Source organism: Mustela lutreola, chromosome 1 (genome assembly GCF_030435805.1).
Source record: "Mustela lutreola isolate mMusLut2 chromosome 1, mMusLut2.pri, whole genome shotgun sequence".
NCBI classification, from domain to species: domain Eukaryota; kingdom Metazoa; phylum Chordata; class Mammalia; order Carnivora; family Mustelidae; genus Mustela; species Mustela lutreola.
Window position 1 is genome coordinate 119761440 of NC_081290.1, and position 25651 is coordinate 119787090.

The 25651-nt window shown below is 37.5% G+C and overlaps 1 protein-coding gene across 1 annotated transcript; it reads right to left on the minus strand.

Moving 5' to 3' along the window:
• Positions 1-1725: 1725 nt before the first annotated feature.
• MEPE (matrix extracellular phosphoglycoprotein) lies at positions 1726-15113 on the minus strand. Its single transcript, XM_059154968.1, has 4 exons — positions 15060-15113; positions 10422-10475; positions 9432-9524; positions 1726-3373 (listed from the first exon to the last, which is right to left on the minus strand). Exons 1-4 carry the CDS (start codon positions 15111-15113, stop codon positions 1922-1924), a joined length of 1653 nt encoding a protein of 550 aa, XP_059010951.1. The 3' UTR covers positions 1726-1921.
• Between the last annotated feature and the right edge of the window lie 10538 nt (positions 15114-25651).

Genomic DNA, 25651 nt, shown 5'->3' on the forward strand with positions numbered 1-25651 from the left:
TCTACCACACTCACAATACCTCTGACACAAGCCAGGTGAGTTTTCCCCTCACACTAAGCACTTTGTGATACCAGCTGTATGTCCTACAACTTATCTTTGACACTATCTACCTAGAGATAGCCTCAGATCCCACAGGTTAAGACCTCAGTCCCATAAGACTGCCCCCTCCCCAATTCAGATGCCAGTTGTATGTCTAGGTTGTCACCTATGGTTCTGACTTATTGGACATAAATCAGACTTTCCCACAAACCCCTCCTCTGTTTCAGTTAATTGGTTAGAGCAACCCACAGCATTCAAGAAAACAGTTTACTTCCTGTTTACCAGTTTATTGTAAAAGAATAAGATAAATGATAGTGATGGACATCCAGATGGAGGAGAGGTGAAGGGTAAGGTACGTGGGAAGAGGTACAGAGCTTCGACGTCCTGTCCAGATAGGTTACCTCCTGTCCCCTCCATGTGTTTGCCAGCCTGAGAGCTCTCAGGACACCAGACATTTGAGGTGTCTCTAGAGGCTTCATCACATAGGCATAACTATTAACTCCATTGCCAGCCCCTCCTCCCTCTGAAGAATGGGGGATTAGGATTGAAAATTTCAAGTTTTTAATCTGGCCTCTTTGGTGACCAGCCCCCATCTAGGAGCCCACCAAGAGCCACCTCACTAGAACAAAAGTTCCACGAAATTCCAAGGGATTTAGGAGCTCAGTGTCAGGAACTAGGGTCAAAGACCAAATATTAGAACAAAAGATGCTCCTAGTGCCTTTATCACTTAGGAAATTATAAGAGTTTTCAGAGTCCTATGCCAAGAACCGGAGCAGAGACCAATCTGTATATTTTCTGTTGTCTCACACCTTTTCTTCATGGTTACAAAATGCTGCTGTGCCCCGGAGCATCATGTTCATGTCAAGCAAAGAACTAGGGTAAAAAAGCTGTAAAAGCTTCTCTTATCAGGAAGAGCAAAAGTCCTCCAAGAACCTCACTCCTCTCCCTTACCAGGCAGCTTGCGTCTAATTTCCAGAAGAGTGTCAGAAGGCCATTAGTTGGAAAAGCATCTAGATGAAAGATTGGGGAAAAGAAAAAAACTGGAAGTGATTTGGGATCCGCCAATGAAAACTCTCCACCAAAGTCAGTTTTGGTCTGGTCTTTGCATTCACGCTTCTCCTTCTCATTCTCCTTGTTCTTCCCATTCCCTTCACCCCTGTTTATTCTATTTCCTTCTTTGTCTGGAAAAGCGATAACATAGACCTTTGTTTTAGGAAAGAAAGCTTGCCTTATAAGAAGTTATAAATGTGCAACACGGGAAGGAAGTGTAGAAAGATACGAAGCAGGATATCTCTGGTACAGCACAGGGAGGTCAGATGAAGAAGGAAATGCGGGTTATCTCTGGTACAGCACAGGGAGGTCAGATGAAGAAGGAAATGCGGGTTTAAGCACAGTGGGATGAGGGAATGTGGTTAAGCTTTATTCAACAGATTAACTTCGCAACACTGCCTTTGCCAGAAGGAGAACTAATCTCATTGCCTCTGAAATAAAGCACCACAGACAACAGACGTTTTAATAGATTATTTAATTATAGATTATCATATGAACAATATTATTGCTTTTCATATCTATAGAGCAAACCAACAAAGGCTTTTGTGACATTTACAAACTAGTTTTGATGACATCTATTCAAATGTTACCTATTCCACATATCCTTAATTAATTTTTCTTCTTGAAAAAAGAGCATGGTAATTTTGAATAGAATCTCATACTGTGACTTTTACAATAACAACAAATCTCCCCAGGAGGCCAGGTTTCTTGGCTTACTCAATTCTCTGCTCTGCCCTTTCTCACCTGGTATGCTCTCAGGTGGCTCTCCTTTTCTGTAAGGTTACAGATGACTAGATATTTGAACCTTAATCCTGCTGGGAATTTCTAGTAGCTAATCACCATCACTCTCACTGGAACTGCCACTGTCAGATGATTCACTACTGTCATGCTTTCTAGGGGGGCTAAACCTTCTCCTGGAATTGGGTTTTCTGTAACCCCAGGAGCCTTTCCTTTGTGACACGCCCTTATTCCGTGTAGAATTTTGTCTGTGGGGTACATAATGATTTTTTCTGCTGAGGCCATTATGGGAACCTATTTCATTTTTAATTTCATTATCAAGATCATGAGAAGGAGCAAGCTGGCCCCGACTTTTGCCCTTATTGGGAAATCTTTGTTTTTCAATTGAGATTACTTGATTCCTATTAGAATGCTCCATATCTTTTCGGCTACCACCTTTGCCATTTTTTGGAATTTCATTATAATTCGTACTTTCAGCAACATCTCTACTGCCTTCTTTCTTTTTCTCTTGTGAGGGTAGATGAGGATGAGGGTAATGAAACTCTACTTTCCCTTGGTGAGCATTTTGGCTGTTGGCATCTACTCTGTTTCCTTCTTTTCCAGGGAGTTCCTTAAAGTTGGTGCTACCTATGATATCATTGCTGCCTTCCACTAGACTTACATCAGCAGTGCTTGCCTCTTTTCTTGTTTCATCCCTGGTTCCAATGGTACTTCTGCCACTTTCTTCTTTCTCTGGAATCTCATTATAACCTGGCCCTCGTGCATCAGGACTGATGGTATTGGCTTCAGTTGGGCCAAAAAACTCTGTTTGAATATCTGCACCTTTTAAGTCAGGACCAATAGGTTCTCCTTTACCAGAAATGTCCTTAAAAGGTTGACCATCGCCACTGAAAGGAGAGAGATCATTGTCGCCCCTTTCTTGAAGATCTGGGTAACCACTGCCTTCAAAATCACTGGGGACTTTTTTGACTTTCGGGAGCTGTTTTGGATAGTCAATGTTGTGTTGGGTATGGTAGGTGCTTTTGCTTTTAACTGGAATATTCTGGGCTTGGGAATCTCTTTGATAATTCTTTCTATCTTTTGAGGAGACTTTAACATAGTTCATACTTGCTGGGATTTTGCTTAGAACATTCTTGGGTTTGTTCTCTTTGTTTTCCTCTGCCAAGAGTTCAGTCACAGTCCTTGGCTCCATTATATACTGCAAATTATTTCTGATGAGAGTTGCACCATATTCTTCTTGGTTATGGAATTTGTTCACAACATTGTCTTCATCCTCAGCCCCCTTATTCCCAGTGGATTCAGGATAAATGGACATCTTTAGGTCACTGTGGGCATTTCCTTGGTTATTAATACTATCATCTTCATTTGTTTTCTGTCTGTTCTCAAAAAGAGTTTCGGTTTTGTTACTTTGGTAATTTTCATTGGCTCCAAGAATGGAAGAGTTTTTCTCTCTTTCCTGGGCAATGTTTTCTTTAGGTGCTGGCTCTTGATTTCTTCTTTTACCAAAATTTTGAAGAGCAATATTGTCTTTATTTTTTTCTTCCTGCTAAAGTGTAATTTTCAACATAAAGTATTATTTTATGTTAAATTTAAAAAAATTAATAATTCCTAAGCAATTTAAAAAGAATTACCCACCAGATATGTAAGAGAAAGACTATTAACTCGATAGAGGTTTGTTGGTAGAGATAATTTAGAAATGATCAGAGCAAGTTTCATGGATAAAGAATGAGCAAGCTTTGAAGAATGGGTAGGATCCAAATATGTGATAGGATAGTAGTGAGGATATTTTAAGAATAAGTGGTATATTCAATGTCCGGAAACAGGAAACATTTGAAAGATAATACGAATAAAACTCCATGGTTTGAAAAGAGAAATCCTAAAGAAGCAAAAAATAAGTAAGTTTGGAAATATGGATAAGTGTCTGATCTTGAAGGAGGATCTGAATTTAAGGAGCATATGATTCAAGAGTGGTCCCCCTAAACACAGAGACATATTTGCTAAAATAAAAGAAATTGAAACCATGATTAAAGTTTCAATGACAACATTATTTGTTGTTGAGACAAAGACAAATATTTGGACCTAAAGTGGAAGTTCACTACTAAAATTTTTATGATTACTGCTCTAAACAATAAGATGTTTAAATGAAGATTGATAATATTTTTAGCAAAAAAAAATGCTGTCTCATCTTGCATAAGCCATTGCAAGTGAAATGGAGTTCATATTTTAAAAAATAATTATTCTCTCTGTCTTCCTTTCTGTGTGTGTGTGTGTGTGTGTGTGTGTGTGTGTGTGTGTGTGTGTTCTTGCCCTGGTCTTCAGAGATATTCATCTGCCTAGAGTGAAATTTCCTTTTTCTTTTCATTTCTTCTCCCCCAATCCTTATTTTTAGAAAAAAGACCAATAGATGAATCTAGGTAATACTCAGCTTCTGACATTCAAACAAAGGATTTGCAGCGAGTGTTACAAACCCAGCTGTTGTCAGAAAAAGGATTCATTACCTTTCTTTTCTTCCCTGTTTGTCATGTAATAAACTAAATTTGATAGTTTAGATAAATAGTTCTCAAATTTAGCATTTATCAGAACTGTTTGGAAGGTGATAAAACAAAAATTGTTGAAACCAATGGCCAAAGTTTCTGATCCAGTATATCTGGGGTGAGACTCTAGCATTTGCATTCAATAACATTTCCCAGGTAATGTTGATAGTTGCTGGTCGATAGACTGTATTTGAGAACTACAGTTCTAGATCATAAGGTGAAATATGGAGATCTAGACAAGGAAAGTCCCTGAGTGATAATGGGATGAAAAAAAGAAAGTGAAGAAGGAAAGTGAAGTGTTTATACATGTATCTCCATTTGTCCTTTTTGGGGGGAGCCTATAAAAAGGCTGCTTCATAGGCTGTACTTTACCAACTTGAGGTGCAGCCAAGTTGCAATAAGCTTGGCAGAACAATATGGTCAAAAAGAAAAAGGGGCTGACAGCAACTTTGCCCATGACACTCACAGTATTTCTATGGCATAAGCTAGATATGAAAGTGAGAGTCTGGTCGGGAATTTTCCAGAGGGTATCCTCCACAGTGATACCCTCTGGAATCAGAGGTGGCTCTAAATCAATGAAAGGGAGTCACGTAGAAGGAACATATACACTATGGACAAAGGTGAGTCATACTCAAACACACAGGGGTCTAAATTGTTTACGAGAGCCAAGAGAGACTGAAACACCACTGGGCCCCAACCAAGACTATACTGTGCTGATCCTAAGCTATGGCAGCCAGAGACCTCATTTTATAATACAAGCAGGCAGGATAGCATACAAGTGGTCAAGCAACATTGCCCATGCATGTCTGAGGATTCCACATCTTCCCTTCCACTGTGGTGGAAGCCATGTTTGTACATATGGTATACTGTATGTAGTGGATGATATAAGCCATACCCTATTGTCTCATATATCTGTATGCCATATTAGAGAAGAGAAAGAGAGTATCTGAGTGTTTTTACCCAAACTAAAGGACTTACTTAAAGAACTATTATAATGATTTGATAGCCTTAAGTTTAAACAGGCTGAATTTAAATTAATTTCTGTAGACTCCCCCCTTCCTCTCATTACCCTTTGGGTAGGAACTCTTGAGCAACAGAACAATTATAAACAGAATAAATAAGATACTTTCTCTCTACCTCCAAATTGTAAGGTGAGGTAAAATTGACAACACCATGACATAGGCTTTTGAACTGGTGAGTAATATGAAATGGAAATAAGAGGCATTAATCGAAGGACAGGGGCAAGTAGGAAATGTGGCTGGATGCCCCATGTACTAAGCAATACCTGATGACTCATGGAATGGCAGAGGCAGTAGACCTGCAGGACCAAAGACGGGGGTGTAGAGCGGTGGGACAGGGACCTCATATCCAACTGGGGTTCTCACAGACATACAGGGTACTGGAGCATTCTAGAACCTGAGACTCGAGGGTAAAGAATTTGGATTTATTTTGCAAAGGGTGAAGAGCTAGTGAAGGTTTATGAGCAAGGGATTAACAAAATAAAAATCAACAGCTCAGGAGGAATAGCAGTAAGAAAGAACAGTTAGGAGGATTTGTAGCGTTCAAGGCTGAGATATAATCGCTTGGATTTGGATTATGCCAGAGAAAAACACTACAAAGGAAAAAAAAAAAAACCCTTCTACTGGTGTTCAGCCAGAAGGTGGGTTAATAACTAAAATGGACTGGAATATTGATCTGCAAAAATGAAGACAAGAGAGAAAGAGAACAACTCTAATATCGGACAGATTGATGCTGTGAGAATGTAGCACCTGAGCTCAAAAAACAATACCTAGTTAGAGAAAGGGTCAGGTATCCCAGCCTCACAGGGTCACCCAGGGCAAGTCCTTCCCAGTTTCATGACCTATGGTCAGCTGTTCCTTCCTTGAAGACTTTACAGGCAAATTGCTTGTAACGTTTTATGTGAGATCTTTTCATTTATATTCTAATTTTCATTGTGTTTTATTTTTCAAGTTTTTTGTAACCTGCACCTAGTAACTGATGCAACAATTAAGGTTATTTCCTCTTTCATATGCAATCTTTTTAATATCTGGAAAAGTTAAGATTTTCTCTAAACTCACTGGATGCTTTCTTTCTCTTCTCCAAGTTAACACTTGTGGTTCTCTTTTATTAGGTCACTATGTTCAGGACTGTCATCTGACTACAGATTTCCTTTAGCTTGTGGGGTTCCAGATGGCCCCAGACTCCGATGTGGCCTGGGTAGCCTGGGCACACAGCTTCTAGTAGCTTCCTTGCCCTGACCACCTATTTTTACTAATTTTTACAAATTTTTTTAACTATTTTTACTAATACAGCTTAATTTTGTCCCACTTTTTTTGGCCACCACTTTGGTCTGTTGGCTGCTATTGAACATATAGACATTTTCTTGAATGTATTAATTAAATATGTGCAAATACATAAATGCTCCCAGATGGAGGAAGAAAGTAGAGACAGGTTGGAGGCTTGCACGCACACAGCGAGGGTATAGGGAAGATAAAGGAGATGGAAAGCCCACATTCAGGGAAGTCAGGATAATGGGGAATCATATTTAGTGGAACAGGAGGCAGGAGGAGTCAAATGGTCTTTCTTGATCCATCAGTCAAGGGTTCATTGAAAGTAGGTGTACTATGGAAAGATCACGGTTACTGGATGCCCGACCCTGCCATTGATGAGCTATGTGACCTTAAAAACCTTATTTTACTTCTCTGTGGCTCAGCTTTCTTAATAGGAAAATAAGAAAAATGATAGTTGTCTTTCAGGATTGTTGGGAGAATTAAATGGTTTTATGAAATGTTATAATGTGTATAAAGTATCTAAAATAATGTCTATGTGTAAGATGAATTCTATATAAATGATGGTAACTATCATTTCATACAGAACCATATACAACCCTTTATCAAATGGCCATTTGCTTCCCTACCTATTGTGAGTGATGGGAATGATAGTGGTTTGATTATTGGATGCACAGCTGTTTTCCCAGGCTCTGTCCCTCCTTAACTGTTGTGGTGGTAGATGGAGATGGATGAATTCTGGACCCTTCTATCCATGTACTACCTGAATATCACCCTCTGGGAGGGTTCTGCGAGCTTGCGACCCCTGAGACTATGCTATCCTAAATGTATTTTGCTTGATCTTCCTTTTAATCTCTTTCTTTGGTCTGAAAATAAGAATACCATTTTACCTGGAGGACTGCTTGTTTTCATACATGTATCTCACTGTTGCAAACGGGGGGGAAAGTGTTGAATCAGCTCATTCTTGAATCTCAAGATTAAAAATACCTTATGAAAATGCCTTCTACCTTTAGGAAACTGCTTACATACAGCATGCTAAAGTTAGAACTTGTAATATCTTTAAGTTACAATTTGAAATTATTTATTTGTGGGAATTATGATATTGCCTGATCTTTTATAGTGGCAGAATGTTCTGAAAATAAGTAAGATTTTTCTGTGGGGAAAAATATAATAGAAACAAACTTTATAGTGAATTATTGCTGAATTAAAAGTATTTTGAACATTTGACTTATTTTAAGTCATTGAGTCTTGGAAAGTTTCACGTGGACATTTATATTTTCTTTTGAAATCAAGTTTATTTGCTCATTGTGAATATAGTCTTTTGAGTTAAACAGATGCGTTAACAAATCAGTAGTTTGGGATCATCCCTTTTAATTTTGTTTCTCCCCTTACTCTGCGGTGGGAAAGTTTGTTTTCTTTCTGGTGCTTCAACTGCTTTAAAAACAGTATCATGTATACTAATGAATTAAGTGCATTTCACTAAGGACTGAATAGAGCTCTTTTATAGATGAAAACATGGAGCAACTTTTAAACTGTGGAATGTGATGGTCAATCTTTTTTGTATTTGTTATTTTAAATGATTTCTGGTTGCATCGCTAACTGCATGGTGGTCCTTATATCAGTTGGCTGGTCTGATTTCCTGTGTTCTGTCTTTCTATCTCCATGCCCTAGTTCATATTATTCTTTTTGTCTGGAATGGCCTCTCTCCTCTACTTGTTTGCTCAAATTTCTCTCATCCACTTGTTTGCTTAAATTGTACTCAGCCTCCAAGGCCCAGCTCAATTATTTCCATTATGTAGGCTTTCCCTAAACACCAGACTAAGAGCTAATCTTTTTCTACTCTAAGCCCCTAAAATCATATTTTTGGGGGTACTACCCTCACAGCACTTTGCACATTCTGTCTTGAGTTTTATAATGATTTTATAAATGCATTTTTTTTTCTTTTCTAACTCTAAGTTCCTGGAGAGAAAGAATTAAGTTTTCTCAATCATTTAATCTCACATAGTATCTTGCACAATAGGAAGAGCTCAACATACATTTATTATACCAAAAAGTTTTAACTTACTTAATGTAACAAATTAGCTTAACAGGCAGTTAGTCTTAGAGATGCCATCTAAAGAATAATGAGCAGAACAAAATAACATTCTGAAGAGAAGCTACCACTTTCATGGGAAATGAAGCCAGATTTGGAAAAAGTAAATAGTCCTTTTGCTGATGGCATTTTAAGCTGTTTCCAGCTCTTCGGCCAATGAATCTGCAAAAAGGGGCTGAATGAAAAGAATTATTGTCCTATTCCAGGGACAAGGCCCTCATTCTTTCTCTTCCAAGCATTCTGACCCAGAATGGAGTCATCAGTGGAATGAATTTAAGGGACACTAAAACATGTCACTCTTTAGGCTAAAGTGATTTCTTCTGTTAGTCTTCTAATCCTCATCATTAGAACACATGATAGATTATGTTCAGAAACCCTCCTTATAAAAGATCAAACGTTACTTGGAAGCAATAAGCAAAGGTCACGGGCATTAGAGGTCCACCAGCATCACACCTGCTGGGGAAGGTCCCGAAGCGGGGCAGGATTTGGGCTAAGCTGTAGGGTGGCCCATCTGTGTGAGTTCTATAACAAAGTTGTTTAAGAAGCCAGGGACTATAGAAAAAGGGCAAAAGCACCCACCAGACAGAAACCCAGAGTAATTAAAATAAATTTGTCTCCTCTACATTTTCCCCTGTGGTTAGTCCAGATTTTGGCTCATGGTAAGGATCTTCTCTCAGAGATTTAGCTTACCTTTATGTCACTTTGATTTTTCCTCCCAGATGATGTGTAAACATACTTAAAAATATAATACCCGTGTTTCTCATGGTGGCCTTTGTACGTTATCTACAAAAACATAACATTGTATTAAGATGTGTTTATATCTTATTAACTTGTCTGGCTCTCTTTTTGATTGTACAAGATATTCTTTAACTTAAGTGAAGTCAAATTCTGCTTCTGACAAATGGTAGTTCTTCTTATAATCACAGAAGAGCACCTATAAACCTTGTCCCTTTCTTTTCTACATGTCTGTAAGTCTGTTTGCTCTAAGGATGACTATCAATGGCTCTCTCTTCCAAGGCGTATTAATTTTATTAACAAATTTCAATGGACAGGGAGCATGTGGAGATATTTGCAGGTGGGAGGGGCTGTAAGGAAAGGAGAAATGTGGGTTTTACAGTATTCATGTCTGATGTCAAATTGGAAAGACACAGCATGATCATTCAGACTCTGCTGTTTGCCATTTTTTGCCTTTGTAATTTTCAACTGAGATAAAGAACAGAAGATTGTTAGGTCCTAGAACAGAATTTCTGAGGCTGCCAGGAGAAACCATGGTAGGCTGCAATTTGGTGACATGAAAAGCTGAGGATAGTTGTTTTACTTTCTACATGCATATGGAATTCCACATTAAGATTCGTTAACTCCCTTTCCATTGTTTCCTCCCTCATTTGTTGTTTTGTTCTCGTGTATATGTGTGCGAAAATAGCTTGCTAATAATACACCAGGATTTTTATTCACTTCTTCTGGAGAAAGAAATCACAGTGAAGAGAAACAAATCCCCATTCAGAATGTTTCTCTTTTCTATCAAACATTGTCTGAATTAAGTGCTAAAATTATGTGGTGTAATTTTGCATTTCCATTCTAAGTGCACAGGAATATTTTGACAGTTAAAAATTTCCTCTCCTGAGTTTTTTCTTTAAAAGAGTTGAAATAGATTTATCTGAGAAGAATAATTCTGTTTACCCTCTGTTCTTCCACACAGTCTTCCTTAGTTTTCTCAGTTTGTGGCAGAAATGTCTGGAAGGAAACAAGAAATACAACTTCACAAAACATTCATTCTTTCGTCCATTTCTGCCAACAATAAATGTCTCATTTATTTTTCTCTTACTGGGTTGTATTATTCAATGTGGAAAATCATTCCAACCAAAGAAGATGGATACATTACAATAATATTTGTTTTAGTCTTACAAAACAGGGTGCCAGCATTCGTCCACCAGAGGGAGACAATGACATAAGCATTAGAACCACACTCATGCACAGAATTGCCAAGTTGGGGAGGGGTGTCACTCCAGATGTGGAAGCTTGGATGTTGCTGATATCAACTGAAAAATAAATTTTCACTGACACATTGGAAATTGTTTAGTATCAATGAACCAAAATCAGAGTCCTGTGATGAGAATTATGTTTGCATAAATTGCATGAATTTAGAGTTTGCTATACAAGCAAAGACTTGATGCTGCTGGTGGTCCAGCAAAAGTAAAACCATAGCTCTGTCCATAAGGTGTAGGATCATGTCCAAGGATGAGACTTTGTTGTTGCCAGTCACCTGAGCAGAGATTTCTGTCAGGGAAAGGAAAATGGAGTGGCCTACGGATTGGGACAAATACTCTTCTTGATCTGCAACAGACATGTCCAAAGATCTTGAGAATACCTGGGGTGAGAGGTAGCTATTGAGGTGGAGAAAGGCCAGAAACTAGGAAGGAATAGATCCAGACTGCATGTTCTAGGTCTTTGGGCTAAAATTTTCGTGTCACAGGAGAGCACACAGAAGATGACCTGAGAATTTTGGAGCAAGTTTGCTGTAAAAGAACAGACACAACAATTCTTTTGTTCCCAGTATTTTAATTTTTTTAAAAAAGATTTTATTTATTTCTCTGACAGAGAGAGATCACAAGTAGGCAGAGAGGCAGGCGGTGGGGGTGGGGGAAGCAGGCTCCCTGCTGAGCAGAGAGCCCGATGCGGGGCTCAATCACAGGACCCTGAGATCATGACCTGAGTCAAAGGCAGAGGCTTAACCTACTGAGCCACCCAGGCACTCCTGTATTTCAATTTTCTTATTGATTTTTGAAATTCCTAGTGTATCTCAGATTTGGGAAGAGGAACCAGTGGGTGGGACTTCTTTGTGTTTAAATGCACGTGCTAAAGTAGAAACAGGAGTCATGGTGGTATCAGTCATAGAAGAGAGAGAACCCCTCAAGGGAAAGCTGAAAGAAAAAGTTCTTAATCACCTAGAGAGTATTCTTCCTGAATAAACCTTAATGTTCTGGGTTTTTCTGCAATAAAATATAGGCAATTATCCTTTCAGATATTGTGCTTCTGCTCTCTCAGGAATGACCTCTACAAACTACATTTCTTGAGCAACTTTGCCATCTGGCTTCAGTCTGGGTTGGCTGACAGAAGGCCTAGCCTGAGATTGGAGGGTAGAAGGATAGAGTGAACAAGTATGTCTTTTCCTGCTCTCTCTGTTTGGGGCTGCATCTCTAGGACTGGACACATCTCTTTTGGGGTCCTGCCTCTCTGCTGGGTCCCTTCCCCACTCAGGGCACTGAGAACACCACTTCCTTCCTTGTTTCTTCAGCCCAAGGGGTGGCACAGTAGTTTTAATCTTTGGGTTGCCTCACTACCCATGATTTGCTCTTTCTGTTTGTCCTATACTTAATAACTATTCTCCAAATAAAATCCCTCTACTGAACTTTCTGTCATGGGAATTTTATTTTATTGTCCTGACTGGATCCTGACTGATGAAATTTACTTTAGTAAAAGTGCCCTACTGGCTTGGCTCCAAGGCAGACCTGCCTAACAGTCCCTTACATCCTAGAAACAAAAATAGTTTGTGAATAACACCTTTTGTTTACACAGCACTTTACAGTTTATAAGCTGTTTTTGTATACCTAATCTCATCTGATTCCCATAATAACCCCTATGAGTTAGGCAGTAGAATAAACAAAATTATTTACACTTAAACATGCAATAGCAGTTATAGAAGTAAAGGAGATATTTTAACCAAAACCTTTGTCTCAAATTCCCAGGGTTAAAATAATAAATTTTTAAATGGCTTGCTACCTGCCAAAAAATATTAATAATAAGAGAAAATGTTTCTGAATTTTACATTAAGTGCCTTCAAAGTATACATTTTTTTAAAGCTTTTATTTATTTATTTGACAGACAGAGATCCCAAGTAGGCAGAGAGGCAGGCAGAGAGAGAGAGGGGGAACAGGCTCCCCGCTGAGCAGAGACCTGGATGCGGGGGTCGATCCCAGGATCCTGAGATCATGACCTGAGCCGAAGGCAGGGGCCCCTCAAGGTATATTTTATAATTCTATCCATTACTGACTTTTTTCTTATGCTGTTTTTTTTATTCTTTTATGCATGTAAATTTAGATCACTGTATCACTTCCCAAAAATATCAAAACAGTTAAAATAATTTTGAATATGGGGTTATAGGAAAAAGAAAACATAAAAATGAGATGACTAGATACTAAGTAAGAAAAAAGCAATTGTTTGGGATATTCAGCATCTTCTCATAGAACACACACACCCATGAATTAAAAACATACTTGTTAGTATAGAGTACCTTAATGAAGCTGGCAGCAATAAGTCATGAACTTACAACAAAGTAAATTTTAACAGTGTTTGTAGTCTAATTGCATGTTGATGAATATTAATTGAATTGAATGGCCCAATTTCCATCTTTTGTTTTCTTCCACTTCCAAATTTTGTCTTTGAAGGAAACCAGAATGTAACTCCCAAAATATGCTTCTTTAACATAAGAATTATTTTGAACTGAAGGCAGTTAAGTCATAAATGCAGAAAAAGTTCCCCCTTTTCTGCCTAAAGGTAGGAAACAAAGTGTCTTGTTACTGGTGGCCAGCTCTTAGCAGTTCAGAGATGACACTGGAGGAATCCACAAATCTTGTGAAACTAATCCTAATCTTTCTCAGTAAGGAATATAAGGACTACCTAGACCGGGTTGGATTACCTTTAGCCCAAATTCCTTTGTCTTATCAATTTTTCACAAATTTGTTTCTTCGTCTAAAAGGTGTAAAAGCTTCCTGCTTTGGTTACCTTTTTGGGTCTTCATTCTCATGACTGCTCCCATGCACATGTAGAAATTTAATAACATTTGTATGCTTTTTCTCCTGTTAATCTGTCCTTATCAGCTTAATTTTCTGACAGAGCCATGAACACAAAGAGGATTGAGGAAAACTTCTTTTCTCCTACAGTTTGAATTTAGAATATAATTCCAAAACAGATGTAAGTGACTCAATATATTCCAATTTCTGATACCACAATCTATTAATAAACAATTTAGGTAAACATCACATTTAGTCATTCATAATTCAAAATTTTATGTATGTCCTTGCTGAGCCTTTTTCATCTGAAATATGCATCCCTCCCACCACCCCTCACACCCACTTTTCTGTTCTCCCACGCTTGAGGGTGGCCTGCTGGCTTTTTCTCTTGACCAGTGGTCACTGAATTGATATTGACATAACAGTTACTGGAAAATGGTCAGAAGGTGCCACTTCAGCTGCTCCTTGGAATGTGTTGCTCAAAATAGATTCATCCTCAGCTGGTGGGTTTGAGCCGGGTCAGCAAGACCCACTCAACCTCTGTCATGCTTAAGCACATGCCCCTGTGGTCGTGGTTGAGCTGAGTTGTGTGAATTGGGCCTGGCAGATGTCTATTTTTAAGCACTATGGCCCACTGCAGGACTGCCAAAGGATATGCGCTAAGAGGGGCCATACTTTCCTCAACTTCTGCTGTCCTTACTGGATGGCATCATTCATGCTCATCACCGGGTTTCCCAACTGGTCACTCAACTGGCTCAGGACCTATATTTAAGCACTTCCGGCAACAGAATGACTACTTGTTTCCATGCTCTCCAACTGAAATGGTTGTTCTGAAAGGCTAGGATGCTTTTCAGACATTGTCTAATTAGCACTGTGTCTGCACAGCAGAAAATATCGGTAACACTCAGCATTTTCACAAGATAATTTAGTCACATCCTGAATACTCATCTGGGTGAATCAGAGGGAGAAAAAAAAAAAAGAAATTGCAACTCAATTTATGTTAAGCTTAGGGGTCCTTCTTCCCATCTTTAGCCTTGCACATGAAGAGAAAATCATTAGCAGGATTTCCGTATTGGTGGGTTACAAGAATAAGAGAAAAGGTCTGGTTTCTTTCTATTGCCAACGTATTTACAAAATCTAGTTGGCCAGCTGTAAAACTGCCAAGTCAAATTTTTTTCAGTTTTTAGTAAAATATCGAGAATCTCTTTAGATGTGTTAAAATTTGGGTCTCTGAGCATTTACTCATTAACAGTTGATTTGAAACACTGTGACTAGTTTTCCCAAAAATATACTTTTTGGCATTTCTTAAAAGGCAATATGTTGACATTTATAATTCAGCACATGTTTATTGAGGTCCTCCTTGGTGATAGACATTTGCATCAAGTGCTGGATGCTTTCTTTTTGTTTGGTACTTTATTGCAACTGAACTAGGTAAGGGTTACTAATTAAAAAAAGAAAAAATATTGCTTAGAAAAAATAAAGAGACCAGAAGATAATATGATGCATAAATGAGTTTATAAATGCTTACTGGTGCTGCCCAGGTCACGCCGAAAAGAAGCAGTCCCAAACAGACAATTTGCATCTTTGAGACTCTCTGCAAAAAAGATAATAATATTTTACCCTAAAGCATTGTCAAGTTTGAACTATATTCCTAAGAATAAATAACATCCTTCTCCCAGTAGTTCGTTTCCTTGTTTAAAAAAAAACATGTATAATTTATATCCAAGTATAGATACTTTAAGAGCCTTCGTATGCCTAATTATTCTGATGTGAAAGTGAAAATTGGCGAATATTATTAAAACAATGAGGTCAGTTGATAGAAATGAATTTTATAGATATAATTACTTGTTATATTATCAGTCCAAACTTTTCCTTTTGTGTTTAGAGATAATTTAATTTAATTATTTCTATAATTCATAATAATATTAATCTAATGTAACAACTCATAACAGACTCTTTATATGGGTGCCAGCAAAGCAGGTCTCACTGTGAGGAATAAAGTCTTATCTGCTACCAGGATAGTTCCCCAATATATGTCCTTATATTCGTTATATTCTGAGCTAGTAACCATCCATGGGCTGGAGAGTGAAACAATTTATGTAATCCATATATTAATAGCTAAAATTTATTGAGTACTAAAATACCTCTGTGCTAAAAGTTTTACATATATTCAATTATTGAGCTTCATGACAACCCTATGAGTTCGATGGTATTACTCTTCCTTTTTTTTTCTTTTTAGTTTTTTATTTTTTATAAACATATAATATATTTTTATCCCCCGAGGTATAGGTATGTGAGTCACCAGGTTTACACACTTCACAGCACTCACCATAGCACATACCCTCCCCAATGTCCATAACCCCCCCCCCCCCCCCCGTTCTCCAACCCCACTCCCCTCAGTAACCCTCAGTTTGTTTTGTGAGATTAAGAGTCACTTATGGTTTGTTTCCCTCCCAATCCCATCTTGTTTCATTCATTCTTCTCCTATCCCCTTAACCCCCGCTGTTGCATCTCCACTTCCTCATATCAGGGAGATCATATGATAGTTGTCTTTCTCCAATTGACTTATTTCGCTAAGCTTGATACCCTCTAGTTCCATCTACATCGTCGCAAATGGCAAGATTTCATTTCTTTTGATGGCTGTTTTAGAGTATGAAATAGATAGAAAATCAAATAACTTGCCCTAGAACTCCCACGTATTAAGAGGCAGAACTGGGATTAATATTCAAGCAATTTAACTACAGAGCCAGTAGTCTTAATGATGACTCTATGCCATCTTGAATAAGTTTTTATTCTTTCGTCTTATTACAGAAAAGTCTACATGTAGTTGATTTAAAGGCAAATAATATTTCATATTGAGCTCAACAAAATTAGGTGTAAACATTAACATTTAGCTATGGATAAATGTATATATTTATACTTTGGTGAATATTCTAAAAGGACCTAGTGAGCTCATTTAAGTCAAGTAGCCATTATAGAAAAAGAATGTCAGTATAACTGTGAATTACTAATCTCATGGTTTCGAGTAATATTAAGCATTTACCACATAGACATATAGCAACCAATATGAGCATAAAAAAATTTACACCACTCTTTGAGATTATCTGAGGAAAATGCTCTTAATGACAATAATCTAAATACTGTTGCTATCTTGAAATTTTTCAAGGTAAAAATTTTTATTTGAAGCAATAATGTAACTGTTAAATATATTCTAAAGCTCTAGTCTACTCTCTTCTAAAGAATATAATTTTCAAGATCTTAATTTTAACTGTAATTTAGCCATCCAAGTATTTTAGAGATAAGGACATTACAAATAATTTATCAAATGATTTAGTGTTGCTCAGTAGAAATGTCTGCACAGATGAGGTTTAAAACTATGAGTGTGATCACATTATCCTTATTCTGGTTTGTAAGTGAAGGTAGAGAGTAAAATTAGTAACTTTAAATTATGGTGAATCTTGATAATGCTAAGACTTAATCAAAGAAGAAGTTGCTATCAAGCTATCAGTTTTAGTTGATGATTTCCAGAACTCGGCAACACATTTTATATTTCATAAAACAAAGCACTAAATATTACACAGTTGTGCTGAGCAGAGAATACTTTCAATATACATTCATTTTCAAAAGCAATCTCCCTACCATATACCATATACCATATACCATATACCTTGAAAATGTAAACTATGTTATAAAGCTATTTGCTATCAAGAATATCAAGAGAGCCAAATTACCTGGTATCTTTTACCTTCAGAATACCTGGCTTCTTCCACAGGATTAGCAGTCTCTGGGAAAAATTTGCTGAAATTTAAAGTTTGTTAGAGTTCCCAATGGCCAATCAGCATAGACTCACTTAGCACTAGCAAACAATTTGTTACCAGTGCCCACAGATAACCATAGGGGGCAAAGTAATTTTAATCTAAAAATGTTTTTGTGGTGAAAAGCTGCTATCAAATGTTCCAGAAAGTAGGATAAACAGAACATATAAATACCTCAGTTTGGTGTATGATGTTGTCAGATAATTCAAATTGATTTCAGAACTATTAATTAGGACTCTCTGAATAACAAGTTTGTAAGTGGAAACATTTTAGCTATCCTTTTGTGTAGAAAGTTTATAATTTCAATTTTTTCTGTATTAAACCCAGCAACACTTAACAAATATGTATTGGGTACCTAATATGTGACAGACACTGAGAAAACAGCAGTGACAAAGCAGACAGAAAAAAATAATCTGGTGGGGAAACTGACAATAAACAAAATAAGTAAAATATATTGTGTAGATAGTGAAAAAGACAAACTCTAAGAAGAGAAAGTATTGTAAGGAGAGGGGATGACAAACACTGTGGGTCAGGACATAGAGACACTGAGTTGAAATAGTAGAAGGCCTCACTGAGAAGGTGACTTTTGAGCCATGTAAACACATGGCATCTAGGGGAAGAACATTCTAAGTAGAAGGAAGGGAAAGATGAGAGCCCCAGAGACAAGACTGCTGACTTGTTCCAGAAATAGAGAAGAGGGCATTTTGGTTAGAAAGACTGAATGAAGTGAGTAGCAGGAAATGTAGTAGTAAAAAAAGGTCATAGATGGCAGATGACATAGGGCCTATAGATCATTGCAAGGCTCTTGACTTTACCCTGAGTGAGAAGGTTCCCCTGGACGTTTTAGGCAGAGAAGTAACTGTAGAGTAATTGAGGTAGGAAAAGGCAGACATGGGCTAGGAAGCTCTCAAGGTAATCCAGGCAAATGGTGATTAGGAATCAGAGTGATGACAGACGGGGTTGGGTAACTGGTCAAGTTCTGGATATATTTTGAAAGTAAAGCCAGTAGGATTCGTTGACATACCAGATGTGGAGTATGAGAGAAAATCAAGAATTAAGGGTGACTCCAAAGTCTTTTCCTCTGAGCAACCAGAAGGAAGAATTTGTCTTTTATTGATATGGAGGAAACTGTAGAAGAAGTGGTTTGGGGAGAAACATTGAGAGTTTTGGTTTGGATATGAATATTACAGAATGGTCAATTTAGGACATTGACTTTCTCAGTGAAACAGGTAGTACACCCATATTAGAATAAGCCTTTCTGGGGCAATTGCCTGCTCTCTCCTCTTTTGCCCATTCTGTGTGCCAAAATAATGATTGCAATAGTTCGGGTTAAAAATACTACAATACCTGAAGGGATAATTTACATTAGAACTAAATATGAAGCATTAATGTACAATAATGTAAGAATTATTTAATCCATACCAAATGATAAGAATTGGTTAAACACAATTTTAACAAACTATAAATAATAAATAATGAGATTTAAATGTAAACTTCCCATTTCTCCCAACTTCTGAAACAGACAAAAGCCAAAATAGAGAGGAGAAGGGAGTCGGGGGTAATTGGAAGGGGAGGTGAACCATGAGAGACTATGGACTCTGAAAAACAATCTGAGGGTCTTGAAGGGGTGGGAGGTGGGAGGTCGGGGTACCAGGTGGTGGGTATTATAGAGGGCATAGATTGCATGGAGCACTGGGTGTGGTACAAAAACAATGAATACTGTTATGATGAAAATAAATTTAAAAAAATTTTTTAAAAAGCCAAAATAAAACAAAAAAACAACCCTTGGACAGCTTTAGCTGAGAGAATGGTGTCTTTTCTAGTTCCGGCTGAATCCCTATTTTTGCTCTGTCAAAATTCTGCAGATCCTTTTTGAGTTCTGGAGCTGGTTTTTAAAACACTCGCCAGGACTAGAGTTTGAGCTATTGGACTGGAGCTATTGTTGATTCACCATTCAACCATGGATATTAGAATATTTGAGGGTTGTCATTAATGACAGAGACATTTAGATCCAGTAGATTTGGAGTCAAACAGACCTGAGTTCAAAAACTGACTCTAGAGGCGCCTGGGTGGCTCAGTGGGTTAAGCCTCGGCCTTTGGCTCAGGTCATGATCTCAGGGTCCTGGGATTGGGCTCTCTGCTCAGCAGGGTGCCTGCTTTCCCCTCTCTCTCTGCCTACTTGTGATCTGTCAAATAAATAAAATAAAATAAAATAAAATAAAATAAAATAAAAGAACTGACTCTACCACCTGTTTGTTATGCTCAGTTGCCTAAGCATCTAAATGGGATCTTTCTGAACTTCCATTTCTTCATCTGAAAATGAGGAGCATAGTCACAAGCTAAACTTTCACTGAATGATAACTTTGCTGTGAGCATTGTCCTTAAAAACATTTTCACCACATAAGGAATTGGCTGTAAGGCAATTTTGTCATTCACAGACCTGGGGATAAAAATATATGTTTATAAAAAATATATGTTTATAAAAAATAAAAAATTAAAAAAAAAAAAAAAAGAAGAGACAATGTAAAAAAAAAAAAAAAGATAAAAATAATTACTGTTTGACAGTTTGGCTTAAACATTTGGTTTGATTTCTCCATTGATGACAGTACTCTCATTTTTATATGATTTAAACCTTACCCTCATAATTGTCTATACAATGGTGAAGAGTTTTGAACCTACATTTCCCACAGAACTTAATAGACATTTACCACCAGACATGTGACAATATGCCAAAAACAAACAACAGTGTAGAAGGATTTCACAAGGGGACACAAAGTTTAGTTATAATATGCATCCTAGTATTTGGAAACTGATATTAAGATTTATTTATTTATTTATTTATTTGAAAGTGAGAGAGTAGGAGTGCATGCGCATAGGCAAGCACAGCAGGGAGGAGTGGAAGGAGAGGGAGAGAGAGAATCTCAACCAGACTCCCCCTGAGAATGGAGCTGGTGAGGGGGAGTGTTCCTTCTCACACCCTGAGATCATGACCTGAGCCAAAATCAAGACTCAGATGTTTCATATGATATGGAACAGCTGCACTGAAGTGTTGGTTTTCAAATCACTAGTTTCTGATGTGAAAACAAATCTGAGTATCTTCTGAAAAAAATTTTTTTATGAATATCATCTTCTCATTTAGAAAAGTAAAAGTTTAAAAAATAAAAGGGAACACAATTATCAGTATTGTGATGACAGTAATGATTTACTTAAATCAATCTTTTTTTTACAGTTGATTGGATGCTTGTTGACGGTTCCATGTTTAGTATTACAAACATGTATCTATCCGTTTTGTTACAGCAGTACCTCATAATAAACCACTCCAAACTCAAACAAAGAAAAAAAAGAAAAAGAAAAAGGACTAGGATGCTTAACTGAGCCATCCAGGCCCCCTTATACTTCTCTCTTTTTTTTTTTTTTTAAAGATTTTATTTATTTATTTGACAGAGATCACAAGCAGGCAGAGAGGCAGGCAGAGAGAGAGGAGGAAGCAGGCTCCCTGCTGAGCAGAGAGCCCGATGCGGGGCTCGATCCCAGGACTCTGAGATCATGACCTGAGCCGAAGGCAGAGGCTTAACCCACTGAGCCACCCAGGCCCCCCAACCCCTTATACTTCTCTTAATGGAGGAAAAAATTTTAGTGAAAAAAGAAAAGATGTGATGCCAATGAGATGAATCTTCAGGCCAAAAAAATATATATATATATATATATATATATATATATATATATAATTCTATGAATGGAAGACGTTTTGATAACACGGGCCTAGATATAATCTATAGAATAAAATCAGTTATTTGTGCAATATTAGCCCAAATCTGCACTATACATTTTGAATGTACTCAATATTTAATATTTTGGAGCAAAGTGTTTTTAATGTTGTTATTCATTTTTCATGTTTCATTATGCCCCCTCTAATGAATGCCCCTTTTATTTTTCGTGATTGTATCTTTTACGGCAAAGTTGCTTTACGGTCAGTTAGGAATGCGAGGAAAATGCTTGCGGTGGACATGCTTGCCGCGGAGATGTTCCGGGTGAAGCTGCCTAGAACCTGTGAGGTATTTCTCCTATATGTCACTGACGGGAAAATGTTTACTTCTATCTAGATGTATCGTGTTTAATAAGAGAAAATTCTTTGAATTTTAAGAGAAAAAAATTGCTTAGCTACTAGTCCTAACAAGGAGTAAACTGGCAGTAGCTAAATATATATGCTCCCAAAGTTAAAATGAATTCAGAGCTTCAGGGGGGAAAAAAAAAAATCAACTTGGGCCTTAAATTTAGAACCTACAATTGACAAAAGAAAAAAAAAAAAAAAAGAGCCTATTCCGGTTTTAAGGTTGCAGAGAAGAAACTGCAGCGGCGGGGGGTGGGGGTGGGGGACAACCAAGAGCGATCATTTGCTAAAGTTTTCTGAGGTGGAGTTGTTACTTCTACCCTCTTGACTTGCCCCGAGTTAAGCTTAAACTACAAAAATTCAGCGTAAGTTTTCTAGACGTTTTTGTGTCATGAACAGTTTTGCTATAACATTTGCTAGGAATAAATAACCAGAGATAAAGAGCAGTGTTCTATTAAAAAAAAAAAAAATTATTCTCACACCATCCCTATTTAACTGGAAAACAACACAAAACTAGGAAGCAGTAGAGAAGGCAAGAAATGGACGCTTGGATTTTCTTCTGGTGTTTGGCTGACAGTTGAAGAATGGACGACACCTCCACAGATTATATACCTAGCCTGGCTTTCCTGGGTCACACTGACCCAGAGTCGCTCCTCGAAGAGATTTTAAGATGAAAGGAGCCCATGTCAATGTTGCATTTTGTGGTGGCTTTTTCATTTCTTACCCTTCACTTGAGTGAGTGCAGTCATATAAAATGTTAGTTAACTGGGAACCTACACTATCAGTTCCAGCTATTGGACCCTCATCTGGGAGTAAGGTTTTAGTTGTTTTGTCTTGTGTTCCCATCTATTTCTGGAATGTTCCACCCATCTTCCCTGTACTTGTGCTCTAAGCCCAATTGCTTTGATAGATATTTTTAAAAAAATATTACAGGAAATGATTTTATCTTCTGGTATCTTGATCCCCAACTTATTTTTTTCCCTAACTTATTTTTAACACTATTCTGCAACACATTTCTCTGTATCATCTTAGGCAATTAGAGGTAAACATATTATTACACACAGAGAGAGGGAGAGGGAGAAATTATATAGTATATAAATATATATATAGTAATTCCTTTTTTCTAATTTACTTACACAGCACATGTACATTTCCTCTCCAGACTCAGTGGGGTATCAGTACAGTGTTGTGATTAGAAAATAGGGGCGGTGTTGAGTTATTTCCTTTTTACCTATAAATGTCTATAAGAAGACATTTTAAAGATTTGTCAAGGCTTTAGGCTTTTCATAGAAGTATTTATTCCCCCTTAATCTTCAGAATGGAGTCCAGAATGGGTGTGCTGGGAGTCTTATCCTGTGTTTAGAGAAGAAAAGGTTTTTGTTTTAAATATGTTAATTCATGTGTATATCAATATTCATCCTAAATTACAGAAAAATGCCACTTTTTCTAAAATATCACTTGCAACCAATTTTCTCATCTACCCTAAAATTATTTTTATTTTTAGTTTTTATTTTTTTTCCTTTCAGTATTTGAGAATTTCAACAGAAGTACATAAAAATTTCAGCCAGATAGGGAAACATGGAGGGTCACAGAGCAGCATGAAGCTAGCTGTGTTCATTTCTCTAGGCTATTTGTTTATTCATTCAGCTATTAGTAGCAAAGAGAAGACATGTCAATATAATTTACTTTTATTTTTATATTAGAAAGATGTCTTATTACACCTTAAAATGTAACTCAGAGGATGTAGTTAAAATATAATTATAATGATACCAGTCTTTTCCTTCAGGACATGGTGACATTGCTGGAAGTGGCTGTAAAACTTTGTTGTTACCTCAAGGAGGGGAAATGTCTTTCATTCTCAAAATAGTGTTTTTCAGAGGTTGCCGTTTTGTTTTTCAGGACTGAGAATCTTGTCCTTAGGAGACAGAATATGACAACATTTACCAGCTAGTTATTCATTGCATTGGGCACATACTAATATTTTCTTACCAAATTGGAGCATATGCCCTCTTCTCAGTTTTTAGTTTTCAGTGTTAGTATTTCATTTTAGCTCTTCTCTCATGACTTTCTTACTTCTCATGAACCCAGATTTTCTCTATGCTTGTCAACTCCTGTTCCAGTTATTTGTTGGTTATCTATTGGTCTTTAACATACCAATATAGGGCTGCCTGTGTGGCTCAGTCAGTTTAGCAACTACCTGTGGCTCAGGTCATAACCTCAGAGTCCTGGGATTCAGCTCCATGTCGGGCTTTCTGCCCAGCAGGGAGCCTGCTTCTTTCTCTCTGTCTCCTGCTCTTCTGGCTTGTAATCTCTCTCTCTCTCTGTGTCAAATAAACAAATAAAATCTTAAAAAAAAAAACCAAAAACCAATATATTATATTCTCTCAAGGTTCTGTAGTGTGATTTGGTTTAGCTATGAGATCCTCACTTGGGATCTTTCATTTGGAATATTCAGAGAGGAGAAAGCACAAAGTCTTATTCAAAGTTATCCAAGACTTGACTGAACTGTCCATCCAAGATGGTGCCTTCTCCATATGACCTCTCCATATGACCTCTTCTCTCTCTGGTAGAACAGACTGGACTTCTTACATGGTGGCTCAGTACTTTAAAATATTCAGTGGGCTAAAAGCTCATTAACTGGATTTGTTGGCTTAATAAAAATTCCCATGCAAATAACATTCTATCATATTCTGTTCTTTCTCAGATGGGCTCCTCTTTTATTTCATGAATTCCAGGTCTCAACCAGACAGAAGAAGTTGTTAAGCCAGTTTTGTGAGTTAAGCCTGGAATTGTTATGGAGTCATTATCATTATGTTGGTCAAAGTCATCAGATCCAGAGGATTGCGGAAGTAGTTTTTCCATGCCTTGATGTAGAGAAGTGACAGTGTCCCATTGCCGAAGAGCTTGTAGAATGGGGATACCATAGGAATCATTTTTGGAGACTACAGTGTGCCCAAGTCAATCTCTGAATACAGTGCAGGTATTGAGCTTTCAAAAGGCATTCAATTCAGAATGTTTGGTATACCTGTGTTAGTGAGGGTTCCCCAGAGAAACAGGACCATATAGGAGATATATATTTATTCATATGAATGTGAGCCCATATATGTATGTATGTGTCTGCATGTGTGCGTGTGTGTTTGTTTGTTTGTTTATTTCCATATATGCTCACATGATTATGGAGGCTGAAGTCCCATAGTTTGCCATCTGCAACCTGGAAACCTAGGAAAGCCAGTGATATAAATCCAGTCTGAGTCAGGGGAACAGATGGCATAAAACCCACTCTAGGGGCAGGAGAAGACAGATTTCTTAGTTCAAGCAGCCAGGTAGGAACCAAAAACTGCAAATTCCTCCTTCTACTTTTTGTTTTATTCTGGCCCTAAGTGGGTTGGATGATGCCTACCAATTGAAAGGGACAACCTACTAAGTCCACATATTCAAGTGCTAATCTTACTGAGTTTTACTTAGAGATAATATTTCATTCGGACACCTCTGTTGACTCAGAATTGCTGTATCAAACACCAGAAATTTTACTGAATTTTAAAGTACAGTTGGAAATAAAGGGCCAAACTTCAAGTTAAAAAAAAAGAAAAGATCATCAATTTACTAATAGTTTGTTTATATCCTAAGTGATAAAAGCAGCTAAATTTTAAAATTAAATGTTTTTTTTAAAGATTTTATTTATTTATTTGACAGACAGAGATCACAAGTAGGCAGAGAGGCAGGCAGAGAGAGAGGGGGAAGCAGGCTCCCAGCTGAGCAGAGAGCCTGATGCGGAGCTTGATCCTAGGACCAGAAGGCAGAGGCTTAACCCACTGAGCCACCCAAGTGTCCCCAAATTAAACAGTTTATCATGGTTATGACTTTATATAATCATCTAAAATAGGAATCAGTAATCTATGGGCTGTGGACCAAATCCGTTCCATCATCACAAAGTTTTATTGGAACACAGCTGTATCTGTTTGTTCACATACATCAATGGCTGTTGTTGCTACAATGACAGATTGGAGTCGTTGTGACAGAATCCATGTGAACTGCATAGCCAAAAATGCTTACTAACTGATCCTTTAAAGAAAAAGTTTACTGACTTTTGCTTTACAGAAAGGTTTGGTGACCCCTGAGTAAAATAGTGAGGGTTAAATTTGTATTTTAAAAAGAGATGACATGTTCTCACTCTGATGCATGTCTTATCTTTTA

Bases quoted from the DNA above. Each gene is read 5' to 3' on its own strand.
- MEPE (XM_059154968.1), bottom strand. From the start codon at position 15,113: ATGCAAATTGTCTGTTTGGGACTGCTTCTTTTCGGCGTGACCTGGGCA. The intron at 9,525-10,421 runs GTAAACAGAATT...ATGTTTTTGTAG, and splicing joins ACTGTGTGGAAGAACAGAGG to ATAACGTACAAAGGCCACCA. The intron at 3,374-9,431 runs GTAAGCTAAATC...ATTACACTTTAG, and splicing joins AAAATCAAAGTGACATAAAG to CAGGAAGAAAAAAATAAAGA.